The 27705-nt window shown below is 42.1% G+C and overlaps 1 protein-coding gene across 4 annotated transcripts in view; it reads right to left on the bottom strand.

Moving 5' to 3' along the window:
• PTPRT (protein tyrosine phosphatase receptor type T) overlaps positions 1 to 27705 on the bottom strand; it is an 804817-nt gene that overhangs the window by 10150 nt on the left and 766962 nt on the right. For all 4 annotated transcript variants that reach the window (XM_044263018.1, XM_044263019.1, XM_044263017.1 and 1 more), the window contains 2 exons: positions 2509 to 2634; positions 1587 to 1750 (listed from right to left, as the gene is read on the bottom strand). In XM_044263018.1, the coding sequence (XP_044118953.1) occupies positions 1587 to 1750; positions 2509 to 2634 (290 nt within the window). The remainder of the gene's footprint in view (positions 1 to 1586; positions 1751 to 2508; positions 2635 to 27705) is intronic.

Here is a 27705-nt window from a genome sequence, read left to right as displayed (position 1 = left end):
GGATGGGGGGCAGGGGCTCGGTGGCAGGGAACCCGTTGCCAGGGTCTGGGATGTGGGCAGAAACAGCTTGGTTTGGCTGACTGCGCCCATCTAGGTGAGACGACACCTCACGGCATCTTTCCGGTGCCTGGCCTGGGATCTGCATCCTTGCGGAAGAAAGGATTGTGACAGGTAGTGGCCTTAAGCTGTGCGTGTGCAGGTCTCTCTGGCTTTCCTGACAGGTGCATGCACCCCTTGCTTGAAAGAAGGAACAGTAAGTTTGTTGTGTAAAGACTGAACTCGATTCTGAGGTCAGGAAGGTGTGACGAGGGCCTCCACTGGCTCCAGAAATATTTACTCTGCAGAGGAAAGATCACGGTGTGTTCTTCTTTGGGAAATAATTCAAGGATCTGGTCGGTGGAAGCCACTTCACCCCAGCTTTCTTGTGATTAACAGGACACATAGTGCCTCCTGTGTGGGAGTTGGGCTTACCCCGCTATCGGGAGTGCTGGGGAGTGGCCGGTCCACCCCTAATGTTTGCGAAAGGCCTCCTGGTTTTGCATTAATAACGTCACATAACCTTAGTTCAGGGCAACAAATGGGCAACCCCAGTCCATGAAAGATTGTGATTCCTCGAATATACACCCCTTGACTTTTTTAAAAATAATTTTTAAATTTTTAAGATAAACATGTAATGTATTATTAGCCCCAGGTTTACAGGTCTGTGAATCTCCAGGTTTACACACTTCACAGCACTCACCATAGCACATACCCTCCCCAATGTCCATATGCCCACCACCCTCTCCCTTACCCCCTCCCCCGGCAACCCTCAGTTGTTTTGTGAAATTAAGAGTCTTTTATGGTTTGTCACCCTCCTGATCCTATCTTGTTTCATTTATTCTTTTCCTACCCCCCACACCCCCAACGTTGCATCTCCACTTCCTCCTATCAGGGAGATCATATGATAGTTGTCTTTCTCCAACTGACTTACTTTGCTCAGCATAATGCCCTCTAGTTCCATCCACATCATCGCAAATGGCAAGATTTCCTTTCTTTTGATGGCTGCATAGTATTCCATTGTATATATATGCCACATCTTCTTTATCCATTCATCTTTTGATGGACATCTAGGTTCCTTCCATAGTTTGGCTATTGTGGACATTGCTGCTATAAACATTTGGGTGCATGTGCCCCTTCGGATCACTGCATTTGTATCTTTAGGGTAAATACCCAGTAGTGCAATTGCTGGGTCTTAGGGTAGCTCTATTTTCAACTTTTTGAGGAACCTCCGTGCTATTTTCCAGGGTGGCTGCACCAGCTTGCATTCCCACCGACAGTGTAGGAGGACTCCCCTTTCTCTGCATCCTCGCCAGCATCTGTCATTTCCTGACTTGTTCATTTTAGCCATTCTGACTGGACACACCCCTTGACTTTTTTTTTTTAATATTCGGAAAAAATTTTAATGTATAGGCCTTCTAGACTCACCCCTTTGACTTTTAAGGAATATTGCGATGTGGTATAGCCAGGCATGCCTATGGCCAGTGGCATCCCCTAGGACAGACACCGGTCACCCCCCACCCCCCCAGAGAGCCCTCCGCGGTACTCACAGGCAGTGGACCACAGTGCGCCCCTCCCTCCCATCATACTGCTCCTGCCACTTCTCCAGCCGCCGGACCACTTTGAGCAGAGAGCGCTTGGAGGGGGGTGTGTCCCGGTAGGCCGGCCAGCCGATGTACTGCAGGTGCTGGACTATCCGGTACCCATCCTGAGGCTGAGAACAGAGAGGCCGTCAGGGCTGTTTTTCCAGGGACACAAGCCCTTTACAGGCCCCGGGGCTGCAGCACCAGAGCGGGAGCTGCATCGTCATGGGGATATACTCCTCTTTCTCCCTTCGTGCATATGGATTCTCCTGCCACGACGTCCCTGCACCTCCTTTCTCCCTGGAAAACTACTGGTTTCCAAAACCCAAATGTCCCTTTCTCTAGGAAGAGCCTTCCCTGACTCTACTCGGCAGAATTCTTCTCTCCCGCCGAGGTTCATGTGCCAAAACATAGATCACCTTCCCACCGGACAGGGAACTGAGGGCAGAGACGGAGTTCTGGGACCCTGGGAAGCCCAGTAAATGGTAAAGACTGAAGCCATTCTTCAGCCATTTCACAGACGACCGATCTGCTCCCTCCCACTCAATACTCCTCCACCTAGCTGGTAAAGTCCCCCCGGAAGCAGCTAATCATCTTCCACCTTGGCGTTCTCAGGGTCTAGCCCAAAGCTTCCTGGATCCGATCAAAGACCCTGTCAACTCCTGCCAAAACAGGACAGCAGTGGGGAAGCACCGAATTCTGAGAAGTTTTGACCACAAGGCAGCACGTGTGTCAGGGAAGAGGCAGATGGCCGGCTGGAGGCCTCCCCCTGGGTCTCTGAGTGTCAGAGCCACTGTTGGTTCTGAAGCCACAATCAGCAGAGGCATCGTTTCCCCGAGGACGGGGATGATCCGGAGAGCACAGCACAACCTCCTGGCTGGACCCTTACCCGGGCCATGTTACAGATGCGGAATATTCTGTGGATGATGTCCTCGTCGATGTCTGCGGACACGAACTCCACCTGGATGGGCCCGTAGCACCCGGACGTCTTCTCAGGCCAGTACTGCATACAGAGCTGGGGCAGGAGAGAGGTCAGAGAGAGAAAGAGAGAGAGGCTGAGGGAGGCGTGGGGGCTGTTGGGCTCATATCCCAGGCCCTTTCTTACTGCCTGCAGAACATGCTGGCTAGGAAGGAACAGTAGTAGGGGGAGAAGTTGACCCTGCTCCCTTTGGGGAGCAGCCACCCATGTCTGTTGTTGAAAAGTCAAAGCTCTGGACACAGAAACACTGCACTTATAAAATATTTGCTCTGCTGATTCCGAACCTTTGTTAGGGTTGCTGGGCCTCAGTTTCCTCCTCTGTAAAGCAAGGGGGAATAATACCTCCCTCGAAATGCTGGCAGGATTGGAACAAGTACAGTCTCTATTTCAACGCGAAGCAAAGCAAACTTCCCCATTCCGGAAAGACCTTCCCAGATCCTCAGTAGCTTAAACACACAGGCTGTGGCATCAGACTGGTTTGGGTCCCTGTCCCGGCTCTGCTGCTCGCTTGCTGTGGCCCAGGCCTGTTTTCTCCCACAGAAGACCAGGTGACATGGTGCTGAGAGCTCCTGCCTGTGACCTTCCCTATTTTTCTGGAATTGGATTTAGGACCTATCCCTGAGAGCAAAAGGCCATGGTTTCCCTCTGACCAAAGACCGTGGTTTTCAGCCAGAGGTGGTTTTGCCAGCCAGGGGACATTTGGCAACGTCGGGAGACATTTCTGAAAGTCACACCTGGGGGATGCTGTGGGCCTCCAGCATGTAGAGGCCAGGATGCTAACAGCCATCCTACAGGGCATACTCCTCAGAGAGCAGTCCAGCCCCAAACAGAGTAGAGACTGAGAAACCCTGGCTTAAGATCCTAATTTGTTTCCCACATTTATACTGCCATCAAGGAGAGAGTAATTTATTCCCCTGTATATGTCGAGCCATTAGATGACTTCAGTTGGGGAAAGAATATTCAGGTAGGTGGCACGGGTTGTGGCTCAGAGAGGGGCAAACACGCTTCTGCAAATCCCCCGTTTTGAAGGCGGCACGGAGATGGACCCTGTGCAGGTCTATAGGCCCCAGAGTTGGGGCAGGCAGGGGAGCTAAGACTGGAGCTGCGGGTTTGCTGGGGACTTCCCTGGTGTGGACAAAGAGGCCATCTGTTCGACCATTGGGAAGTTACTGCAAAATGTACCTGAGACTCAGGAAGACCCACTAAGGCTCCTGAAAGCAGCTTGGGATCAAGTCTTTCATCAGCAGCCCCCGGCTATACGGAGCTTGCAGAAAGGAGCCAGACTGATGGGTGACCCATGGCCATGGTCCATGGTTCCCTGGATGCAGGATCTTCACAAAAATGATCTTTCTCCCTCTTGTTGAGAGAGCACAGCCAACTCTCCCTGGACAGTCACATGCAAAAACATCTTTAATTCCAGCCTTCCTCTAGAACCAGAACCAGAATGGAAGAGCAGGGGGGAAAGGAGGATATAGGAGAGAGAAAAGAACCCAAATTCCAGCTCTGGAATAACATGTTCACATGATGGCTTACAGGGTAAGCCTGACCCGTTGGCTGATTTTGCTAATACAGTTTGACTGAAATACAGCCACAGTTATTAATTTATGTATTGTCTGTGGTTGCTTTCAAACTACAGTGGCAGATTTGAGTCACTGAGAATACCCCGCATAACCCAAAGTTGCCTGCAAAACCGAAAATATTTCCTGTCTGGTCCTTTACAGAGAAAAGTTTGCCAGCCCTTGACCTACAGAGTTGTTCTAAGGATAAAGGAGATGATACATGTGAAGAAACCCTTCGTCCAGTGCCAGGCACAGAATAAGGATCCACTGAATTCCAGTAATTCACATTATTCTGGAACCGATCAGTGTCCAGCACACATGACCGCCATGATGGTAATTGCTAACATATACATGAGAAGGATTCTTCTAATCATTCCTCTTAAATAGCAAAGACGTGCAAGGCTAGGTTTCCTAATGCAGGGGTGCCTTGCTTCCCCATGTCCATCATGGGTTAATCAAGCACATTGAGAAAGGAGCTGGGTCGGTGTGTGGTGTGGGTGCTGGACAGTTGTCGGCTGAGCTGTGCAATAACGACAAACCCACAATCTGAGCTTCATTTCTCTTTGCCATTGGCTCTTCTGGCATGCAACCTTCACAGTAATGAGGGACTGGTAGAGATTAGTCGGTGGTGTGCCAAAGAAATCGGAATTAATCAGAACTGCCCATTAAAAAAATAATAGCCTTTATCACCTGCGTTGAATTGAGCTTTGCCAGAGGTTGGCTGTGATCCTGACATGAGGTACGTGGGTCACAGGCATCAGGGAAAAAGTCTATTACCCCCAATATTTTCAGTCCAGAGAGAAGGCGGAATGATTTGTCTCTTTTAATAAGATTTCCAGACCAATTTCTCAAGCTAATAGGTTCTACTATGCCTCCAACGAGACTCCTATATTTCCGGACATTTTTCTGCATTTGATTTTCCAGGTCACTCTCCCGTGATGTCCAGAGGGCTGGGGAAGGGTGCAGAGTCCTTCTAATCTGAAATCAGAGCCATCCTCTCGCTTGAATTCTCTGATTCAGGAGACTGGACCAGCAGCAGCGGCAGCAGCACGGTTACATCCAGCCCAGTGGTATATGGGCAGATGGGCTGTTTGCTCCGCCAAGCATCATCAGGTCCCCCCACAGCCACGGATGTCCTACATAGTCCAGGTATGGGAAACAGGAGAAAGATGGGAAAAGCCAGTGTTCTGTTCCCAGTTATCCTTCAGGGCTCAGAGACGATTCTCACCAATAAGAAATATCCTCTGTGGTTTAGCTCAAGGCTGTCCTGGTGCCCAAGTACTGGGATAGTGTCTCGGTGGGTGCTGTGTCCATAGAGTAGCTAAATGTAGTGGGGCTCCCGCTTGAAGCACCCTGGGTTCAGATCCCAGCCCTGGTGCCTTTCAGCAGAGTGACTTGGCCAAATCTTTTTTTTTTTTTTAATTTAAATTTTTAAGTTATTTTATAAACATATAATGTATTATTAGCCCCAGGTTTACAGGTCTGTGAATCGCCAGGTTTATACACTTCACAGCACTCACCATAATACATACCCTCCCCAATGTCCATAACCCCACCCTCTCCCTAACCCCCTACCCCCGGCCCCCCTCAGTTTGTTTTGTGACATTAAGAGTCTTTTATGGTTTGCCTCCCTCCCGATCCCATCCTGTTTCATTTATTCTTTTCCTGCCCCCCAAGCCCCCAACGTTACAGCTCCACTTCCTCATATCAGGGGATCATATGATAATTGTCTTTCCCCGATTGACTTATTTCGCTCAGCATAATACCCTCTAGTTCCATCCACGTCATCGCAAATGGACTCGGCCAAATCTTATAGCTTCTCTGGGTTATGAGTGGTTGGGAATCTTAATGTGTTACTTGATCTTTAGTGAGTAATAAATCAATGTGATTATTAGCAGTAATATTCAGTAAATTTATAATAACATGGTCAAGGCTCAATGCACATGGTGGTGTCTTGTGGAAAGCAGCGAGGAAGTGAGCTTTGCTACCTAGGCGACACAGAAAGGAAGCAGAGGCCACATAGGTGAACTGAGGAGCTTGACTGTAAGCACAGAAGCACCTGTGATTTACAGAAATCTTGGGAAGGGAGGGTTATGGTTTCTTTTTTCTTTCTTTCTTTTTTTAAATTCCAGTTAGTTAACATAGTGTTGTATTAGTCTCAGGTGTATAATATAATGATTCAGCACTTCCACACATCACCCAATGCTCATCACATGTGGCCTCCTTAATTCTTGCCCCCCATTTCAGACATCCCTCTGTCCCCTTTCCCTCTGGGACCATCAGTTCTCCATAGATAAGAATCTGTTTCTTGATTTGCCTCTCTCCTTTCCTTATTTTTTTCCCTTTGCCTATTTTTCTTCTTAAATTCTATATATGAGTAAAATCATTTGGTATTTGTCTTTTTCTCACTAGCTTATTCTACATAGCATAATACTCTCTAGCTCCATCCATGTCATTGTAAATGGCAAGGTTTAATTCCCTTTTCATGGCTAAATAATATTCCATTATATATCTACACCACATATTCTTCATCCATTCGTCATTTGATGGACACTTGGGCTGCTTCCATTATCTTGGATATTGTAGATACTACTTCTATAAACATAGGGGTGCATGTATCCTTTGGAATTAGTGCTTTTGTATTCTTGGGGTAAGTACCCAGTAGTGCGCTTGCTGGATTGTAGGGCTGTTCTATTTTTAACTTTTTGAGGAACTTCCATATGTTTTCCACAGTGGCTACACCAGTTTGCCTTCCCTCCAACAGTGCAAGAGGGTTCCCCTTTCTCTATATCCTTGTCAACTCACGTTATATCTTGTGTTCTTGGTTTTAGCCATTCTGACCGGTACGAGGTGATATCTCATGGCAGGTAGATTGATTCACATTTCCTGGATGATGAGTGATGATGAGCATCTTTTCATGTGTCTATTGGCCATCTGTATGTCTTTGGAGAAATGTCTACTCATGTCTTATGCCCATTTTTTAATTGGATTATTGTTTTTTGTGGGGTTGGGTTTTATAAGTTCTATATATATTTGTATACTAAACCTTTATCGGACGAGTCATTTGCAAGTGTCTTGTCCCATTCCATAGGCCGCCTTTCAGTTTTGTTGAATGTTTCCTGCACTGTTCAGAAGGTTTTTATTTTGACATAGTCCTAGTAGTTTCTTTTTGCTTTTGTTTCCTTTGTCTCGGGAGACATATCCAGAAAGAAGTTGTCATAACTGATGTCAAAGAAGTTACTGCCTATGTTCTTTCCTAGGATTTTGTGGCTTCAGGTCTCTCATTTAAGTCTTTCATCAAACTTGAAGTTGATTTTGTCTATGGTGTAAGAAAGTGGTCTAGTTTCATTGTTTTGCATGTGGCTCTCCAATTTTCCCAGCACCATTTGTTGAAGAGAGTGTCTTTTTTGCCCCTGGATATTCTTTCCTGCTTTGTTGAAGATTAATTGACCATATGTTGTGGGCTTATATCTGGATTTTCTTTTCTGTTCTATTGATCCATGTGTCCATTTTTGTACCAGTACCATACTGTTTTGATTATTACAGATTTGTAATAGAGCTTGAAGTCTGGGGTTGTGATGCCCTCAGCTTTGCTTTGCTTTTACAAGATCGCTTTGGCTATTGCGGTGGGGTCTTTTGTGGTTCCCTACAAATTTTAGGATTGTTTGTTCTAGTTCTGTGAAAATTGCTGTGGTATTTTGATAGGGGTTGCATTAGATGTGTACATTGCCTTGGGTAGTATAGAAATTTCAACAAAACGTGTTATTCCAGTCCAAGAGCACAGAACATCTTTCTACTCCTTTGTGTCATCTTCAGTTTCTTTCATGAGTGTTTTATGGTTTTCAGATGATAGGTCTTTCACCTCTTTGGTTAGGTTCATTTCTATGTACTTTGTTATATTGGGTGCAATTTTAAATGGGATTATTTTCTTAATTCATCTTTATGCTGCATCATTATTGGTGTATAGAAATGTAACAGATTTCTGTCCATTGATTTCATATCCTGTGACCTTGATGAATTTGTTTATTAGTTCTAGCATGTATTTGGTGGAGTCTTTTGGGTTTTCTCTATATAGTATCATGGCACCTGCAAATGGTAAAAGTTTTTCTTCTTCCATACTGATCTGGATGACTTTTACTTCTTTGGTTGTCTGATTGTTGTGGCTAGGACTTCCAGTATTATGTTGAATAAAAGTGGTGAGAGTGGACATTCTTGTATTGTTCTTGACTTTAGGAGAAAAGCTCTCAGTTTTTCTCCATTGAGTATGATGTCAGCTATGGGTTTTTCACATAAGGCCTTTACTATGTTGAAGTATGTTCCTTCTTAGTCTGCTTTGCTGAGGGTTATTATGAATGGTACTTTATCAAATGCTTTTTCTGAGTCTATTGAAGTGATTGTATGGCTCTCATTCTTTCCCTTATTGATACATCACATCAGTTGATTTGTGAATATTGAGTTACCCTTGCAACCCAGGAATAAATCCCAGTTGATTGGGGTGAATGATTTTTTTAATGTATTGTTGGATTCGGTTTGCTAGTATTTTGTTCAGGATTTGTGCCTCTATATTTATCAGATATATTGCTCTGTAGTTCTTTTTTGTGATGCCTTTGCATGGTTTTGGTATCAGGGTAATGCTGCCTGATAGAATGAATTTGGAAGTTTTCCTTCCTTTTCCATTTTTTGGTATTAGTTTAAAAAGAATAGGTATTAATTCTTCTTTAAATGTTTGGTAGAATTCTCCTGTGAAGGTATCTGGTCCTGGCTTTTGTTTGTTGGAAGCATTTTGATTCTGATTTAATTTCTTTGCTGGTTATTGTCTTATTTAAGTTTTTTATTTTTTCTGCTTCAGTTTTGGTAGTTTATATGTTTCTAGAAATCTATCCATTTATTTTAGGTTGTTCAATTCATTGGTATATAGGTTTTTTTAAATATTCTCTTCTGATTGTATTTCTGTGGTGTTGGTTATTTCTCCTCTCATAGTGATTTTATTTATTTGGGTCCTTCTTTTCCCATTGACAAACTTTATCAATTTTATTGATTTTTTAAAAAAGAATCAGCTCCTGGTTTCATTGATCTATTGTTTTGTTTTGTTTTGTTTTAGTTTCTGTAACATGTATTTCTGATCTAATCTTTATTATTTCCATCCTTCTGCTGGTGTTCGGGTTTTGTTGTTCTTTTTCTAGCTCCTTTATGGATGAGGCTAGGTTGTTTATTTGGGGTTTTTCTTGCTTCTTTAGATAGGCCTGTATTGCTATAAACTTCCCTCTTAGAACAGCATTTGCTGCATTCCAGAAGTTTTGGACCATTATGTTTTCATTTTTGTTAGTTTCCATGCACTTTAAAAAAAATTTTTTAATTTATTTTTTATTTATTTTCAGCATAACAGTATTCATTATTTTTGCACCACACCCAGTGCTCCATGCAATCCGTGCCCTCTATAATACCCACCACCTGGTACCCCGACCCCCCACCCCCCGCCCCTTCAGAACCTTCAGATTGTTTTTCAGAGTCCATAGTCTCTCATGGTTCACCTTCCCTTCCAATTTCCTCCAACTCCCTTCTCCTCTCTAATTCCCCATGTCCTCCATGCTATTTGTTATGCTCCACAAATAAGTGAAACCATATGATAATTGACTCTCTCTACATGACTTATTTCACTCAGCATAATCTCTTCCAGTCCCATCCATGTTGCTACAAAAGTTGGGTATTCATCCTTTCCGATGGAGGCATAATACTCCATAGTGTATATGGACCACATCTTCCTTATCCATTTGTCCGTTGAAGGGCATCTTGGTTCTTCCCACAGTTTGGCGACCGTGGCCATTGCTGCTATAAACATTGGGGTACAGATGGCCCTTCTTTTTACTATGTCTGTATCTCTGGGGTAAATACCCAGTAGTGCAATGGCAGGGTCATAGGGAAGTTCTATTTTTAATTTCTTGAGGAATCTCCACACTGTTCTCCAAAGAGGCTGCATCAACTTGCATTCCCACCAACAGTGTAAGAGGGTTCCCCTTTCTCCCCATGCTCTCCAACACATGTTGTTTCCTGTCTTGCTAATTTTGGCCATTCTAATAGGTGTAAGGTGGTATCTCAATGTGGTTTTAATTTGAATCTCCCTGATGGCTAGTGATGATGAACATTTTTTCATGTGTCTGATAGCCATTTGTCTGTCTTCATTGGAGAATTGTCTGTTCATATCTTCTGCCCATTTTTTGATATGATTGTCCGTTTTGTGTGTGTTGAGTTTGAGGAGTTCTTTATAGATCCTGTACTGTACTTTTGTCTGTACTGTCATTTGCAAATATCTTCTCCCATTCCATGGGTTGCCTCTTTGTTTTGTTGACTGTTTCCTTTGCTGTGCAGAAGCTTTTGATTTTTTTAAATTTATTTTTTATTTATTTTCAGCATAACAGTATTCATTATTTTTGCACCACACCCAGTGCTCCATGCAATCCGTGCCCTCTAAAATACCCACCATCTTGTAGCCCAACCTCCCGCCCTTCAAAACCCTCAGATTGTTTTTCAGAGTCCATAGTCTCTCATGGTTCACCTCCCCTTCCAATTTCCCCAAACTCCCTTCTACGCTCTATCTCCCCCATGTCCTCCATGCTATTTGTTATGCTCCACAAATAAGTGAAACCATATGATAATTGACTCTAATTGACTCTCTCTGCTTGACTTACTTTTTTTTAAGATTTTATTTATTTGTCAGAGAGAGAGAGAGGGAGAGAGAGTGAGCACAGGCAGACAGAATGGCAGGCAGAGGGAGAAGCAGGCTCCCCACCGAGCAAGGAGCCCGATGCCGGACTCGATCCCAGGTTGCTAGAATCACGACCTGAGCCAAAGGCAGCTGATTAACCAACTGAGCCACCCAGGCATCCCTGCTTGACTTATTTCACTCAGCATAATCTCTTCCAGTCCCGTCCATTTTGCTACAAAAGTGGGGTATTCGTCCTTTCTGATGGAGGCATAATACTCCATAGTGTATATGCACCACATCTTCCTTATCCATTCGTCTGTTGAAGGACATCTTGGTTCTTTCCACGAAGCTTTTGATTTTGATGAAGTCCCAAAAGTTTATTTTCTCTTTTGTTTCCTTTGCCTTTGGAGACATATCTTGCTATGGCTGATATCGAAGAGATTACTGCCTATGTTCTCCTCTAGGATTCTGATGGATTCCTGACTCACATTGAGGTCTTTTATCCATTTTGAGTTTATCTTTGTGTACGGTCTAAGAGAATGGTCGAGTTTCATTTTTCTACATATAGCTGCTCAGTTTTCCCAGCACCATTTATTGAAGAGACTGTCTTTTTTCCACTGTGTATTTTTTCCTGTTTTGTCGAAGATTATTTGACCATAGAGTTGAGGGTCTGTATCTGGGCTCTCTACTCTGTTCCTGGTCTATGTGTCTGTTTCTATACCAGTACCATGCTGTCTTGAGACCCATTTTGAACCTAAAGATACACCCAGACTGAAAGTGAAGGGATGGAGAAGCATCTTTCATGCCAGTGGGCCTCAAAAGAAGGCCAGGGTAGTGATTCTCATATCAGACAAATTAGATTTTAAACTAAAGACTGTAGTCAGAGATACAGAAGGACACTACATCATTCTTAAAGGGACTATCTACCAAGATGATCTAACAATTGTAAATATCTATGCCCCCAATAGGGGAGCATCCAATTACATAAGAAAACTGTTAATTAAGATAAAGAGTCATATTGATATGAATACACTAATCGTAGGAGATCTTAACACGCCTCTCTCAGAAATAGATCATCGAAACAGAAAATCAATAAAGAAACAAAAGCATTGAATGACACATTGGACCAGATGGACCTCATAGATATATACAGAACATTTCACCCTAAAATAACAGAATACTCATTCTTCACAAGTGCACATGGAACCTTCTCCAGAATAGACCACATACTGGGTCACAAATCAGGACTCAACCGATACCGAAAGTCTGAGATTATTCCCTGCACATTCTCAGATCACAATGCTTTGAAACTGGAGCTCAATCACAAGGAAAAGTTCAGAAGGAACTCAAACACCTGGAAGCTAAAGACCACCTTGCTTAAGAATGCCTAGATCAACCAGGAGATCAAAGAAGAACTGAAACAATTCATGGAAACCAATGAGAATGAAGACACTTTGGTCCAAAACCTATGGGATACAGCAAAGGCGGTCCTAAGGGGGAAATACATAGCCATCCAAGCATCCCTCAAAAAATTTGAAAAATCCATAACACACCAGCTGTCTCTACACCTTAAAGAACTGGATAATCAACAACAAATCAAACCAACTCCACACATAAGAAGGGAAATAATCAAGATTAGAGCTGAGATCAATGAGGTAGAAACCAGAGTTACAGTAGAATGTATCAATGAAACTAGAAGCTGGGTTTTTGAAAGAATCAATAAGATCGATAAACCCTTGGCCACATTAATCCAAAAGAAAAGAGAGAAAGCTCAAATTAATAAAATTATGAATGAAAAGGGAGAAATCACAACAAACACCAAGGAAGTAGAAACAATCATCAGAAATTATTATCAACAGTTATATGCCAATAAGCTAAGCAACCTAGATGAAATGGATGCATTCCTGGAAAACTATAAACTCCCAAAACTGAACCAGGAAGAAATTGACAACCTGAATAGACCAATATCTAGTAATGAGATTGAAGCAGTGATCAAAAGCCTCCCAAAAAACAAGAGCCCAGGACCTGATGGATTCCCTGGGGAATTCTACAAACCTTTCAAAGAAGAAATAACACCTATTCTCCTGAAGCTGTTTCAAAAAAATTGGAGCAGAAGGAAAACTTCCAGACTCTTTCTATGAAGCCAGCATTACCCTGATCCCCAAACCAGGCAAAGACCCTACCAAAAAGGAGAATTTCAGACCAATATCACGGATGAATATGGATGCTAAGATTCTCAACAAGATCCTAGCAAACAGGATCCAATAGCACATTAAAAAGATTATCTAACATGACCAGGTGGGATTCATTCCTGGGCTACAGGGATGGTTCAACATTCGCAAATCAATCAATGTGATAGAACAAATTAATTAGAGACGAGAGAAGAACCACATGGCCCTCTCAATTGATGCAGAAAAAGCATTTGACAAAATCCAGCATCCATTCCTGATTAAAATGTTTCAAAGTATAGGGATAGAGGGAATATTCCTGAACTTCATCAAATCTATCTACGAAAGACCCACAGCAAATATCATCCTCAATGGGAAAAAGCTTGCAGCCTTCCCGTTGAGATCAGGAACACGACAAGGATGCCCACTCTCACCACTCTTGTTCAACATAGTATTAGAAGTCCTAGCAACAGCAATCAGACAACAAAGGGAAATAAAAGGTATCCAAATTGGTAATGAAGAAGTCAAACTCTCTCTCTTTGCAGATGACATGATTCTTTATATGACTCCACCCCCAAACTACTAGAACTCATACAGCAATTCAGCAACGTGGCAGGATACAAAGTCAATGTACAGAAATCAGTGGCTTTCTTATACACTAACAATGAAAATACAGAAAGGGAAATTAGAGATTCAATTCCATTTACTATAGCACCAAGAACCATAAGATACCTGGGAATAAACCTAACCAAAGAGGTAAAGGATCTGTACTCAAGGAACTACAGAACACTCATGAAAGAAATTGAAGAAGACACAAAAAGATGGAAGACCATTCCATGCTCTTGGATTGGAAGAATAAACATTGTTAAAATGTCTATACTGCCTAGAGCAATCTATACTTTTAATGCTATTCCGATCAAAATTCCACCGGTATTCTTCAAAGAGCTGGAGCAAATAATCCTAAAATTTGTATGGAATCAGAAGAGACCCCAAATTGCTAAGGAAATGTTGAAAAACAAAAATAAAACTTGGGGCATCACGTTACCTGATTTTAAGCTTTACTACAAAGCTGTGATCACCAAGACAGCATGGTACTGGCTTAAAATTTTTTTTATTATTTTTTAAAATTTCTTTTCAGCATAATAGAATTCATTGTTTTTGCACCACACCCAGTGCTCCATACAATACGTGCCTTCCTTAATAACCACCACCTGCCCCCCCAACCTCCCAACCCCACGCCCACCCCCCCGCTCCTTCAAAACCCTCAGATTGTTTTTCAGAGTCCATAGTCTCTCATGGTTCACCTCCCCTTCCAATTTCCCTCAACTCCCTTCTCTTCTCCATCTCCGTATGTCCTCCATGCTATTTGTTATGCTCCACAAATAAATGAAACCATATGATACTTGACTCTCTCTGTTTGACTTATTTCACTCAGTATAATCTCTTCCAGTCCCATCCATGTTACTACAAAAGTTGGGTATTCATCCTTTCCGATGGAGGCATAATACTCCATAGTGTATATGGACCACATCTTCCTTATCCATTCGTCCGTTGAAGGGCATCTTGGTTCTTCCCACAGTTTGGCGACCGTGGCCATTGCTGCTATAAACATTGGGGTACAGATGGCCCTTCTTTTCACTACGTCTGTATCTTTGGGGTAAATACCCAGTAGTGCAATGGCAGGGTCATAGGGAAGTTCTATTTTTAATTTCTTGAGGAATCTCCACACTGTTCTCCAAAGAGGCTGCACCAACTTGCATTCCCACCAACAGTGTAAGAGGGTTCCCCTTTCTCCCCATGCTCTCCAACACATGTTGTTTCCTGTCTTGCTAATTTTGGCCATTCTAACAGGTGTAAGGTGGTATCTCAATGTGGTTTTAATTTGAATCTCCCTGATGGCTAGTTTCCATGTACTTTTTGATTGCTTCTTTGATTTCTTGGTTAAACCATTCATTGTTTAGTAGCATGTTGTTTAACCTCCATGTATTTGTGGTCTTTCCAGATTTTTACTTGTGATTGATTTATAGTTTTACAGCATTGTGGTCAGAAAAGATGCTTGATTTGTTGAGGCTTGTTATGTGGGCTAGTATGTGATCTATTCTGGAGAATGTTTCATGTGCACTCGAAAAGGATGTTTATTCTGTTGTTTTAGAATGGAATACCGTAAATATCTGTTAGATATATCTGGCCTAGTGTATTATTCAAACCCACTGTTTCCTTATTCACTTTCTGTTTGGATGATCTGTCCTTTGATGTAAGCAGGGTGTTAAAGTCCCTCCCTATTACTGTAATGTTATCAATTCCTCTATGTTTGTTATTAGTTGTTTTATGTATTTGGGTTGTATCATGTTGGGTGCATATATAATTGTTATATCTTCTTGTTAGATTGTCTCCATTTTATTTTTATTATATAGTGTCTTTCTTTGTCTCTTGTTATAGTTTTTGTTTAATGCCTATATTGTCCAAAATAAGTATGGCTATCCTGGCTTTCCTTTGACATCCATTTGCATGATAGATGTTTCTCCATCCCCTCACTTTGAATCTGCAGGTACTTTTAGGATTAAAATGAGTCTCTTGCAGGCAGCATATGGATGGGTTGTCTTTTTTGTATCTTTCTGACACCTTGTGTCTTTTGATTGGAGCATTTAGTATATTCATATCCAAAATAACTACTGATAGATATGTATTTATTGTCATTTTATTACTTGTTTTGTGGTTGTTGCTGAAGATTTTCTCTGATCTTGTATTTCTGTCATGTGGTATGATTTTCTTTAGTGATATACTTGGGTTCCTTTCTCTTTATTTTTGCATGTTTCTTACTGACTTTTGATTTTTGGTTACCATTAGTCTTGTTTATAACTTCTTCTACATATAGAAATTTATATAAATTGATGGTCATTTAAGTTTGAACCCATTCTTTACTCCTCCCCACATTTTAGATGTATGTTGTCATATTTTACATTCTTTTATTTGTGAGTCCCTTGACTGATTTTTGACAGGCATTTTAATTTTTCACCACTTTTGTGTTTCCTACCTTTATCCTGTGACTTTTGTTCTCTCCTTTCCACTCAAAGAGTCCCCTTTAACATTTCTTGTAGAGCTTCTTTAATGGTCACGATCTCTTTTAGTTTTGTTTGTCTTGGAAACTCTCTCTTCTATTCTGAATGATAGCCTTGCTGGATAGAATATTCTTTGTTGTAGGCTCTTCCCATTCAGCACTTCGAATTTGTCATGCCACTGCTTTCATGCTTGCAGAGTTTCTGCTGAAAAAACTGCTGATGGCCCTTTGGGTTTTTCTTTGTATGTAACTGTCTTTTTTTGCTTTATTTGTAATATTTTCCCTTCGTCACCGTATTTTTGCTATTTAAATCATAATACATCTTGGTGTGCATCTGCTTTTGTTAATTTTAATGGGAGTTCTCTGTACCTCCAGATCTGGATATCTGTTTCTTTCCCCAGACTGGGGAAGTTTCCAGCGATTACTTCAAATAAAGTTTCTGCTCCCCATTCTCTCTTCTGAATGTTATCAAGTTTGATGGAGTCAGTTCTCTAAGTTTTCACCTTTTGCATAACTCTTTTTTTTCTCTTTGTTCAGTTTGATTATTTTCCAATAATCTGTCTTCTAAGTCAGTAATTCATTTCTCTGCTTCTTCTATCCTTATATTTATTCCATCAAACATGTTTCTCATTCCATTTATTTAGTCCTTTATCTCTGTTATGTTACTCCTTACCTCTGTGTTAAATATTCCAGTGATGTCCTCCCTTCTTTTTTCAAGTCCAGTGAGTATCCTTTTGATCATCACTTTAAATTTTCTATCAGGCATGTTTCTTATATCTGTTTTGCTTAGATCTCTGGCTGTGGCCTTGCCCTGTTCTTTCATTTGGGATAAATTTCTGTGTCTCCTCATTTTGTCTGCCTCTTTGTGTCTGTTTCTCCTTGTTAAGGAAGTCAGCTGTGTCTTCTGTTCTTAGAAGTAGTGATATTATGAAGAAGAGGCCCTGGAATGCCCTGCAGTGCAACGTCCCCTTTTCACCAGAACCTGGCACTTAAGCAGAGTTTCCTATATTTGTTGCTTGTACCCAGCTGTTCTGAGTCACCTTTCCTTTCAGTGCAGTTGTCTGCGCTGACTCTCTGCTTGTTCTGGTCTATTATTCTCTATAGCTCCAAGGTCTATAGCTCCAAGGGGGCGTGCTGCTGGGGAACTTGGGAGTGGGCCAGTGGTAATAGCAAAATTTTTGCTGGGCCACCAGTCATATGCTGGATCTCCTGAAATGCTGTGGCAGCTTGGGGGTGCATGATGGGGCCAGGAGGGCCCGTGTGCCAGAGCTTCTGGGTGTGTCAGGCTGGGAGTGGTGCATGAAGGTGGCTGGTAATGGCTGGGCCTGATGCATGGATAGTGGTTGTGGGTGTGCTGCAGGACATGGCATGCGACGGTGGCTGGTTATGGCACAGAGTGGCAGCTGGGGACACAGTGATGTGCCTGGCCCACTGAGGCTGCTGTGCACCTATTGGCTGGTTAGGACACAGGTGCAGCTTTAACAGAATTTGCCCTGAGTCTAGGGCAGAGAGGCCAGCAGGTTTGGATTTGGTGAGTCCTCAGGAGAACTCTGGGGAGTGGCACACGAGCAGCAGGCCAGGCAGAACTGTCTCTGTAGCCCGGCTTCTCACAGATGGCTCTGTGTTTATGCTGGGGGGTGGGGGGTGGGCGGGGGCAGCACATGGTGCCTGTCAGGTCCCTCACTTTCAGAGAAGTCCCACAGTACACTCCAAAATCAGTATGAACAGACCTGTTTCCCATTTGCCCTGGTCTTGTATAAATTGTCACTTTAACTTGCCTTTCTGGGCAGGCTGCTGTCTCTTTAAGGGTGGTGACCCAGCTTTCACTTGCCCTCCTGGCTTGTCTAGGGCTGAGTCAGCTGACTTTTAAAGCTCAAAGAATTCAGCCTCTCTGGTTTTTATTTTATTTTTACACACACACACACACACACACACACACACGTATTTTAGAGCAAGAGTATGAGCAGGGTTGGGGAGGGACAGAGGGAGAGGAAGAGAATCTTAAGCAGGCTCCACGTGTGGATCCTGACTCAGGCTTGATCTCAGGACCATGAAGTCATAACCTGAGCTGAAATCAAGAGTCAGATGCTTAACCAATGGAGCCACCCAGGCGACCCAGGCCCCTCTGGTTTTTAAAGCCAAATGTAATGGAGATTAGTCTTCCGTGGGTGAGTTCCCTAGTGCAAAGGCTCATTTCTTTGCTCTCCACACATGCAGCTCCCTCGATCCTGAGGGCCACCCTCCTTTGCCTTTCTGACCTTCCTAACTTTCCAGATGCAGTTTCTTGTCTATATTTAGGTGTGAAGCTCTGCCAATCTTTGGATCACTGTCTGATTTGTTGATTTGGGATGTGGAAGATACCTAGTTGAAAATGTGGGAAAATGGGGCACCTGGGTGGCTCAGTGGGTTACAGTCTCTGCCTTTGGCTCAGGTCATGATCCCAGGGTCCTGGGATCGAGCCCCACATCGGGTTCTCTCCTTGGTGGAGAGCCTGCTTCCTCTTCTCTCTCTGCCTGCCTCTCTGCCTACTCGTGCTGTCTGTCAAATAAATAAATAAAATCTTAAAAATGAAAAAAAATGTGGAACAGGGTGATCTCAGGATCCCCCTACTCTGCCATCTTCCCTAGGAGACCTGTGGTTTCTTAAGGCCTTGGAAAATGGCAGGGGTTCAAGAAGGCCCACTTGCCTCTGAGACCATGAGAACACAGCTGACCTGGGCTTACATGCACACTCAATGCAACTTTGGCATTTTTTTTTTTTAACTAGTTGAAAACATTTTGAAGTGGCTTTCTCCAAGAATAGGTTCCAGTCCTCTAGTCTAGAGTCTGGATCAGTGGCCTTTTCCCACTTCATGTCCTGGCACCCACCCCCCTTTCTTCCCCAACAGTCTGAGAGGGACAGTGTTGCCATCTCGAAGGGAAGGCTTCACCACTGCAGACACACATGGCGAGTGCTGCTGATCACATCTGGGAGGGGAAGCCAGTCCATTTGCTACATCTGATTTAGAAATGCCCGCACTTCTGCCAGAAAAGCAGAGGGGCCCTTGCTATTTATTGTCAGACCAAGTTAAACCAAGCGTGTGTGGCTAGCCCTGGAACAGATGCTGTACATTACTCCACCTAGTGCTCTTCATAGCTGTTTGGGCGGTGAAAAGATGTCCTTTGGGAGTGCAAATTCACACGTGAGATATAACAAATGTGGAGTAGCCTCACTGTTGAACGTCATTTTCTTGCTGATGGAATCAGAAAGCTTGTTAGTCACTGGAATAAATGTGCTCTGATGAGTTGAATGAAAACTAGCATATGGGCCTACTTTTGGAATAAACAATTCAAAAGCACATTTCAGTGTACCTTAGTTATGCCTTTTGTTAATTAAACAATACTTTCATAGAATGGAAAGGCCAAGTAATATCACAGTTTCAGAAATGAAAGACTGTACTTATTAAGGTTCATAGTAGGAGACATCAGTCCTGGGCCACTTAGAGGTAAAGATGAATTAGTATTTATAAGGGAAAAATATGAAAGTCACTTAAACTGGTTTCAAAATTTAGATCAGTGATTATAAAATTCCCTTATTTTTAAAATTTATTTATTTGACACAGAGAGAGTAGGCACAAGTAGGAGGAACAGCATGGCGGAGGGAGAGGAAGAAGCAGACTCCCCACTGAGCAGAGAGCCCAAAGTGGGGCTCAATTCCAGGACCCTGGGATCATGACCTGAGCCTAAGGCAGATGCTTAACTGACCCACGTACCCTGATATAAAATTCCTTTAAATTCTATAAATTGGGGCACCCGAGTGGCTCAATGGGTTAAGCCTCTGCCTTCAGCTCGGGTCATGATCTCAGGGTCCTGGGATTGAGCCCTGCATCAGGGTCTCTGCTCAGCAGGGAGCCTGCTTCCCCCTCTCTCTGTCTGCCTCTCTGCCTACTTGAGACCACTCTCTCTGTCAAATAAATAAAAATCTTTTTTAAAAAAAAAAAAACATAATTGGCCAGCTAAGGAAGAGAGATTGAGGGCGAGGTGGCAGGTACAGAGCAAGGGGCGGAGAGCAAAAGGCACATGGCTGGTGGTCAAAACACATCTTCTCAATTCTGCCTTTCAACAGCCCCACAGGGTGAAAAATGCAGTCGCTATTGTAGTGGGTGAACTTAGGACTGTTGCTTTGGAGTCTGTTTCTAGGGAGGAAGGGTAGGAGTTTAGAAGAATATCTACAAAGGACAGTAGAATGGATGGATGGCAAAGTCTCAGGGTAGGCGTGAGAAAGAGAGCTCAGGAAGGACTTCTGGGGAAGATGGTGTAAGAGGAGAACCCTAAGCTCACTACATCCCGGGGATAGAGCAAGCTAATGCTCATATCCGTGCACATAATGCAGAAAACAACCTGAAGACTGGCAGAACAAACTCCATAACTAAATGTAGAGAAGAGGCCACAGGGAGAGGGTAGGAAGGGTGGAACTAAACTGATTCATAGGCCAACCCTGGGAGGGAGCTGAGGGTGAAGAGAGGGGAGAGAAACTGACTATCCCAACAGGGAGCCCTCACGGGGAAGGTGAATCCCCATAGCATCCGGCTGTAAAACCAAACTGAAATTTTCTGAGTTCTTACAACTGGGGGACTTTAAGTCTGGAATTTTAAAAAATCAGCAGGCTTGGTGCTGGGGAGGCCTGGAGTGGCATTAGGAAGCTGAGTCCCCAGGCTCAGACAGCACCACAGACAGCCCACAGAGATCCTGCCTGGAAGCAGCAGTCTGAAAATGCCAGGCGCTTATGGGTTGGAGTGTTATTTACTCATCTGAGCATGCCCCAGCGAGGTGGGGCTCGCAGGGAGATCCCTCCAGGAACAAAGGGGTTGGCGGGTGCCATTACCCCCCACCCCCAGCATAAACACATGGCCACCTGTGGGAACCAGCACAGCACCCACGCTAACTACTTAACTTGCTTACACCAAGCCCTGCTCCCCTGTGTTTTGGTAGATCAGCCCTTTTCAGTCATGTCTGCCTGAGTCCTGATGCTATGGGGTTCCTCCCTGAGAAGACCCTGTAAATCTTGTCAACACCATGTCTTCTAGATGTGTGCTTTGCAGGGCCTCGGTCTTGGCAGCAATGGTGGCAGCTGGTCACCTCCCGCAGAGGACACATGCACCTAGTTAAAACTGTATGCCCCACCCATGCACATATTATAACAGCCCCAGGAACCCTGGTCTCAGCAGCATGGCTTATGCCCATTGGAAAAGAACCAGTGCCCACAACTTGTGAGTACTGTGTGCCCTGCCTGTGCATGCTTTGTGGATTGGCCCCAGCTGGCCCAAGTCTTAGCAGAGGAGTCACATTCCCTCTGGCAAAGGACCAGGGCTACCTTGTTAAAAGTGCTCGCCCTGCCCACTACTTTCAAGACCAAGAGACATAGCTGACTTTCCCAACACAGAAAAATAGACATAAAGAGGTAGACAAAATTAGGAAACAGGGGAGTATGAAAAAGCAGAACTAAACCGCAGAAAGAGACCTAAGTGAAACAGAGATAGGTAGTATGCCTGATTGAGAATTTGAACTAATGGTCATAAAGATACTCAGTGGACTTAAGAGTGGAGGACATCTGTGAGACCCTTAATAATGAGATAACAAAGAGAACCAATCAGAGGTGAAGGACACAATAAATGAAACTAAAAATATAGGAGATGGAATAAATACAGGCTAGAGGAAGCAGAAGAATGACTTAGTGACCAGGAGGACAGAGTCATGGAAAGTAATCAAGCTGAGCAGGTGGGAGAAAAAATTATACAATACAAAAATAGATGTAGGGAACTCAGAAACTTCATCAAGCTTAATAACAGGGACCACAGAAGAAGAAAAGGGTGCAGAAATTTTATTCAAAGATATAATAGTTAAAAATTTCCCTCATCTGGAAAAACAAACAGATATGGAGACCAGGAGGCAGAGAGATCCCCCAACAAAATCAACCCAAGGAGGACCACACCAAGACCCTAGTAATTAAGACAAAAAAAGTAGTGATAAAAGAATTTTAAAGAAGCAAGAGAAAAGAAGTAACTTACAAGGGAAAACCCATAGGCTACCAGATTTTTGAACAGAAGCTTAGCATGCCAGAAGGGCATAATATATGCCATGTGCTGAATGGGAAAAATCTTCAGCCCAGAATTCTCTATCCAGCAAAGTTGTCATTTGAGAGAAAGAAATAGTCTCCCAGACAAACCAAAGCTAAGAAGTTCATGACCACTAAACCAGCCCTAAATAAATGTTCAAGGAGACTCACTGAGTGGAAAGGAGAGACCATAAGTAAGAGTAAGAAAAGTAGGAAGCACAAAAGCAATAAAAATGAGTATATCTGTAAAAAATGCTGAGTGAAATAAGTCAAACAGAGTCAATTATCATATGGTTTTCACTTATTTGTGGAGCATAACAAATAGCATGGTGGACATGGGGAGTTAGGAGAAGGGAGTTGGGGGAAATTGGAAGGGGAGGTGAACCATGAGAGACTATGGACTCTGAAAAACAATCTGAGGGGTTTGAAGGGGTGGGGGGTGGGAGGTTGGGGGAACCAGGTGGTGGGTATTATGGAGGGCACAGATTGCATGGAGCACTGGGTGTGGTGCAAAAACAATGAATACTGTTATGCTGAAAATAAATAAAAAATAAATTTAAAAAAGAATCAAAGGCTCACAAAATGAAAAGATGTAAAGTAGGACACCATAACCTACAATGTGGGGAGGAGAGGAGTACAGAATGTGTTCAAACTAAACAACCATCACCCTAATATAGACTGCTATATGTAGAAGATGTCATATATAAACCTAATGATAACCACAAATAAAAAATCAAAAAGCAGTAATAGATACACAAAAAATAAAGAGAAGGGAATCTAAATATATCACTAAAGAAAGCAACTCATTGCGAGAAAAGAGAGCAAGGGAAGAAAAAAAAACCAGAGAAAATCTACAAAGCACATACCACAATGCAAATACCACAAAGCAAATACCACAAAGCACATACACAATGGCAATAAATACATATATATATATCAATAATTACTTTGAATATAAATGGATTAATGCTCCAATCTAAAGACACAATGGAATGGATAAGGAAAGAAGACCCATCTATATGCTGCCTACAAGAGACTCATTTTAGTCCTAAAGACACCTGTAGATTGAAAGGGGATGGAGAAACATCCGTCATGCAAACTATATGTCAAAAGAAAGACAAAATACACTTCAAAACAAAGTAAAAAGAGACAAAGAAGAACACTCTCTAATAATAAAGGGGACAATCCAACAAGAAGATATAACAATTGTAAATATACATGCACCCACCATAGAACCATCCAAATACATAAAATAACAACAAACATAAAGGAGCTAATCGATAATAATACAGTAATACTGAGGAACGTTAACACCCCATTTGTATCAATGGACAGATCAATCAAACCGAAAACAAGCAAATAATGGATTTGAATGATACACTACACCAGACATATCTCATAGATACATTCAGAGAGTTCCATGCTAACACAGCAGAATATACATTCTTTTCAAGTGCACATGGAACATTCTCCAGAACAGATCACATACTAGCTCACAAAACAAGCCTCAACAAATTCAAAAAGATCAAAATCATACCATGCATCTTTTTTGACCACAATGCTATAAAACTAGAAATCAACCACAAGTAAAAATCTGGAAAGATCACAAATACATGGAGGTTAAATAACATGCTACTATACAGTGAATGTTTTAACCAAGAAATCAGAGAAGAAATCAAGAAGTACATGGAAACTAACAAAAATGAAAACACAACACCCCCAAACCCTTGGGATGCAGCAAAAATTATTCTAAGAGGGAAGTTCATGAAAATACAAACCTACCTCAAGAAGTAAGAAAAATATCAAAGAAATAACCCAAACTTACAACCTAAAGGAGCTAGATAAAGAAGAAAAAACATAATCCGATACTAGCAGAAGGAAGGAAATCATAATGTTTAGAATGGAAATACGTGATCTAGAAAGTAAAAAATGAAACCAGAAGCTGGTTCTTTGAAAAGACCAACAAAATTGACAAACATCTAGTTAGACTCATCAAAAGAAAAAAAAAAGATCACTCAAACAAAATTAGAAACAGAAGATGAGAAAGAACAACTGACACCACAGAAATACAGAGGACTGTAAGAGAAAATTATGAAAAATTATATGCCAAAAATTGAACAATGTAGAAAAAAATGGATAAATTCCTAGAGGCTTGTAAACTACCAAAACTGAAGCAGGAACAAACAGAAAATTTGAGAGACCAATTACCAGCCAGAAAATTGAATCAGTAATCAAAAACTCCCGAAAAACAAACGCCCAGGACCACAAGCTTTCACAGTGAATTGTACCAAGCATTTCAGGAAGAGTTAATACCTATTCTCAAACTGTTCCAAAAAGTAGAAAAGGCAGGAAAACTTCCAAATTCATTCTATGAGGCCAGCATTACCCTGATACCAAAAGCAAAGACACCACAAAAAGAGAACTACAGGCTGATATCCTTGATTAACATAGAAGCAAAAATCCTCAACAAAATCCTAGCAAACTGAATTCAACAATACACACACACACACACACACACACACACAATTAAAAAAAATCAGGTGGGATTTATTCCCAGGAAACAAGGGTGGTTTAATATTGCAAATCAATCAGTGTGATAAATCACATTAATAAGAGGATAAGAACCATATGATTATTTAAATAGATGCAGAAAATACATTTGATAAGGTACAATATCCATTCATGATAAAAGCCCACAACAAAGCAGATTTAGAGGAACATATCTCAACATATTAAAGGCCTTATATGAAAAATCCATAGCTAACATCATCTTAAATGGGAAAAACCTGAGAGCTTTTCCACTAAGTTCAGGAGCAAGACAAGGAGGTCCACTCTAACCACTTCCCCCCACCTCCACCCTCACTACTTTTATTCAGCAGAGTACTAGAAGTCCTAGCTACAACAATCAGACAAGAAAAATGAATAAAAGGCATCTGAATTGGTAAGGAAGAAGTAAAAATTTCACTATTTGCAGGTGACATAATCCTATATATAAGAAAAGCCAAAAGACTTTGCCATAGAAACTATTAGAACTAATGCTGTACTACTATGTGTTGGCTAATTGAATTTAAAAAGACTATTAGAACTGATAAATGAATTCAGTAAAGTCACAGGGTACAAAATCAGAAATCCAGTGCATTTGTATACACCAACAATGAAGCAGCAGAAAGGCAAATTAAGGAAACAATCACATTTACCATTGGACCTCAAATAAGAAGATGCCTAGAAAGGAACCCAAAGAGGTGGAAGACACATCCTCTGAAAGTATATATACTATAAAATACTCATGAAAGAAATTGAAACAAAGAAATGGAAAGACATTCTGTGCTCATGGACTGGAAGAACAAATATTGTTAAAATGTCTATAGTACCCAAAGAAATGTACACATTTAATGCAATCCCTATCAAAATACCAATAGCAGTTTTCATAGAAATAGAACCAGTAATCCCAACATTTGTATGAAACTACAAAAGACCCTGAATAGCCAAAGTGATCTTGAAAAAGCAAAGCAAAGCCGGAGGCATCACAACTCCAGACTTCAGGTTATATTACACAACCATAGTCACCAAAACAGTATGGTAGTGGTACAAAAACAGACACATACATCAATGAAACAGAATAGAAGATCCAGAAATAGGCCCACAGTTATATGGTCAATTAATCTTCAACAAAGCAGGAAAGAACATCCAATGGCAAAAAGGCAGTCCCTTCAAAATGCTATCAGGAAAACTGGACAGCAACATGCAAAAAAATGAAATTGGACCCTTACTTACACCATAGACAAAAACTAACTTCAAGTTTGATCAAAGACCTGAAAGTGAGACTTGAAACCATAAAAATCATGGAAGAGAACACAAGAAGTGATTTTCTGTTATCAACCACAACAGTATCTCTCTAGATATGTCTCCTGACGTATGGGAAACAAAAGCAAAAATAAATCATTGGGATTACATCAAAATAAAGAGCTTCTGTACAGCAATGGAAGCAACCAACAGAACAACTGAAAGTCATGACTGATAAAAGGTTAGTGCCCAAAATATATTAAGAACTTATGCAACTCAACACCAAAAACATATAATCCAATGAAAAATGGGCAGAAGACATGAACAGACTTTTCTCCAAAGAAGACTTTCAGATGGCTAATGGACACACGATAAGATGCTTAACATCACTCATCATCAGGGAAATGAAATAAAAAACCCAACAAGATATCACTTTACACCAGTCAAAATGGCCCAAACCAAAAACATCAGAAATAACAGGTGTTGGCAAGGATGTGGGGAAAAGGAAGCCTCACGCACTCTTGGTGGGAATGCAAACCGGTGCAGCCACTGTGGAAAACGGTATGGGGTTTCCTCAAAATGTTGAAAGTAGAACAACTCTATGATTCAGTAATTGCACTCTTGGGTATTTACCCAAAGAATACAAAATAAAATAATTCAAAGGGATACATGCACCTGATGTTTATTCTAGCATTAATTATATTAGTCAAATTATGGAAGCTGCCTACCTGTCCATCACAGATGCATGGATAAAGAAGTAGTATATATACAGACTATTAGCCATAAACAAGAACAAAATCTTTCCATTTGCAAAAACGTGGATGGGTCTAGAGAGTTTAATGCTAAGCAAAATAAGTCAGAGAAAGACAAATACCATACAATTTCATTCATATGTGGAATTTAAGTTACAAAACAAAGGAGCAACGGAGTAAAAAAGAGACAAACCAAAAAACAGACACTTAACTATGAAGAACAAAGTGATGGTTACCAGAGGGGAGGTGGATGGGCTTGGGTGAAAAAGGTGAAGGGGACTGGGAGTGCACCTGCCTGATGGGCACTGAGTGACCTACGGTATTGCTGAACTGCTACATTATAAATACACATGAAACGAATTCAATAGTGTATGTTCACTATATGTAACAGTAAATTAAAATAAAAAAGAGAGTGCAACTGTACAGCTTAAGAAAGGCACAATTTTGGGTAGAAGGTGGCATCACTAAGGGAGGCACGGGAGGAGAGGTAGAGGCCGGAAGTGGCTTGGGCAACAGAGTGTAGGGGAGAGATGTGCTGCCACATGGCAGGGGTGAGGAGGCAAGGTGGGAGGGCTAAGAATGAGGATGTGCAATGTTCAACCTTTGGATGGGGGGGCATTGCTGGAATTCCAATCCCACCTTCCCCAGTAAGGCCTAAGCAGGAACTGGGAAGTGTGCAATTCCCAGAAATCTGTGGAATGGACAATGGACTTGGCCACAGGATGGGGAAGAGGAAGCAGAGCCCATTTCAGTGAAATCTTCAAGGACAGAGTGAACTTGGCTGACTTCTGGGTTACATGAATTTAACAGATAATCACGTGAGACTTGGGACAAGTCATGAAACTGGCTTAAGGCACCAAGTCGGCGGCAGTGCTAGAACGTGAAGTCGGATTTCACGGCCCCAGACTACTCATTCTACTGTTACCCCCACTGGAACAGAAACACAGCCCCTTGCAAAGTCAGACTTGAGGATCGCGGAAACAAGAGACTT

The sequence above is a fragment of the Neovison vison genome, chromosome 8 (assembly GCF_020171115.1).
Source record: "Neovison vison isolate M4711 chromosome 8, ASM_NN_V1, whole genome shotgun sequence".
Taxonomy (NCBI): Eukaryota; Metazoa; Chordata; class Mammalia; order Carnivora; family Mustelidae; genus Neogale; species Neogale vison.
This window is presented reverse-complemented; position numbering and strand designations above follow the sequence as displayed.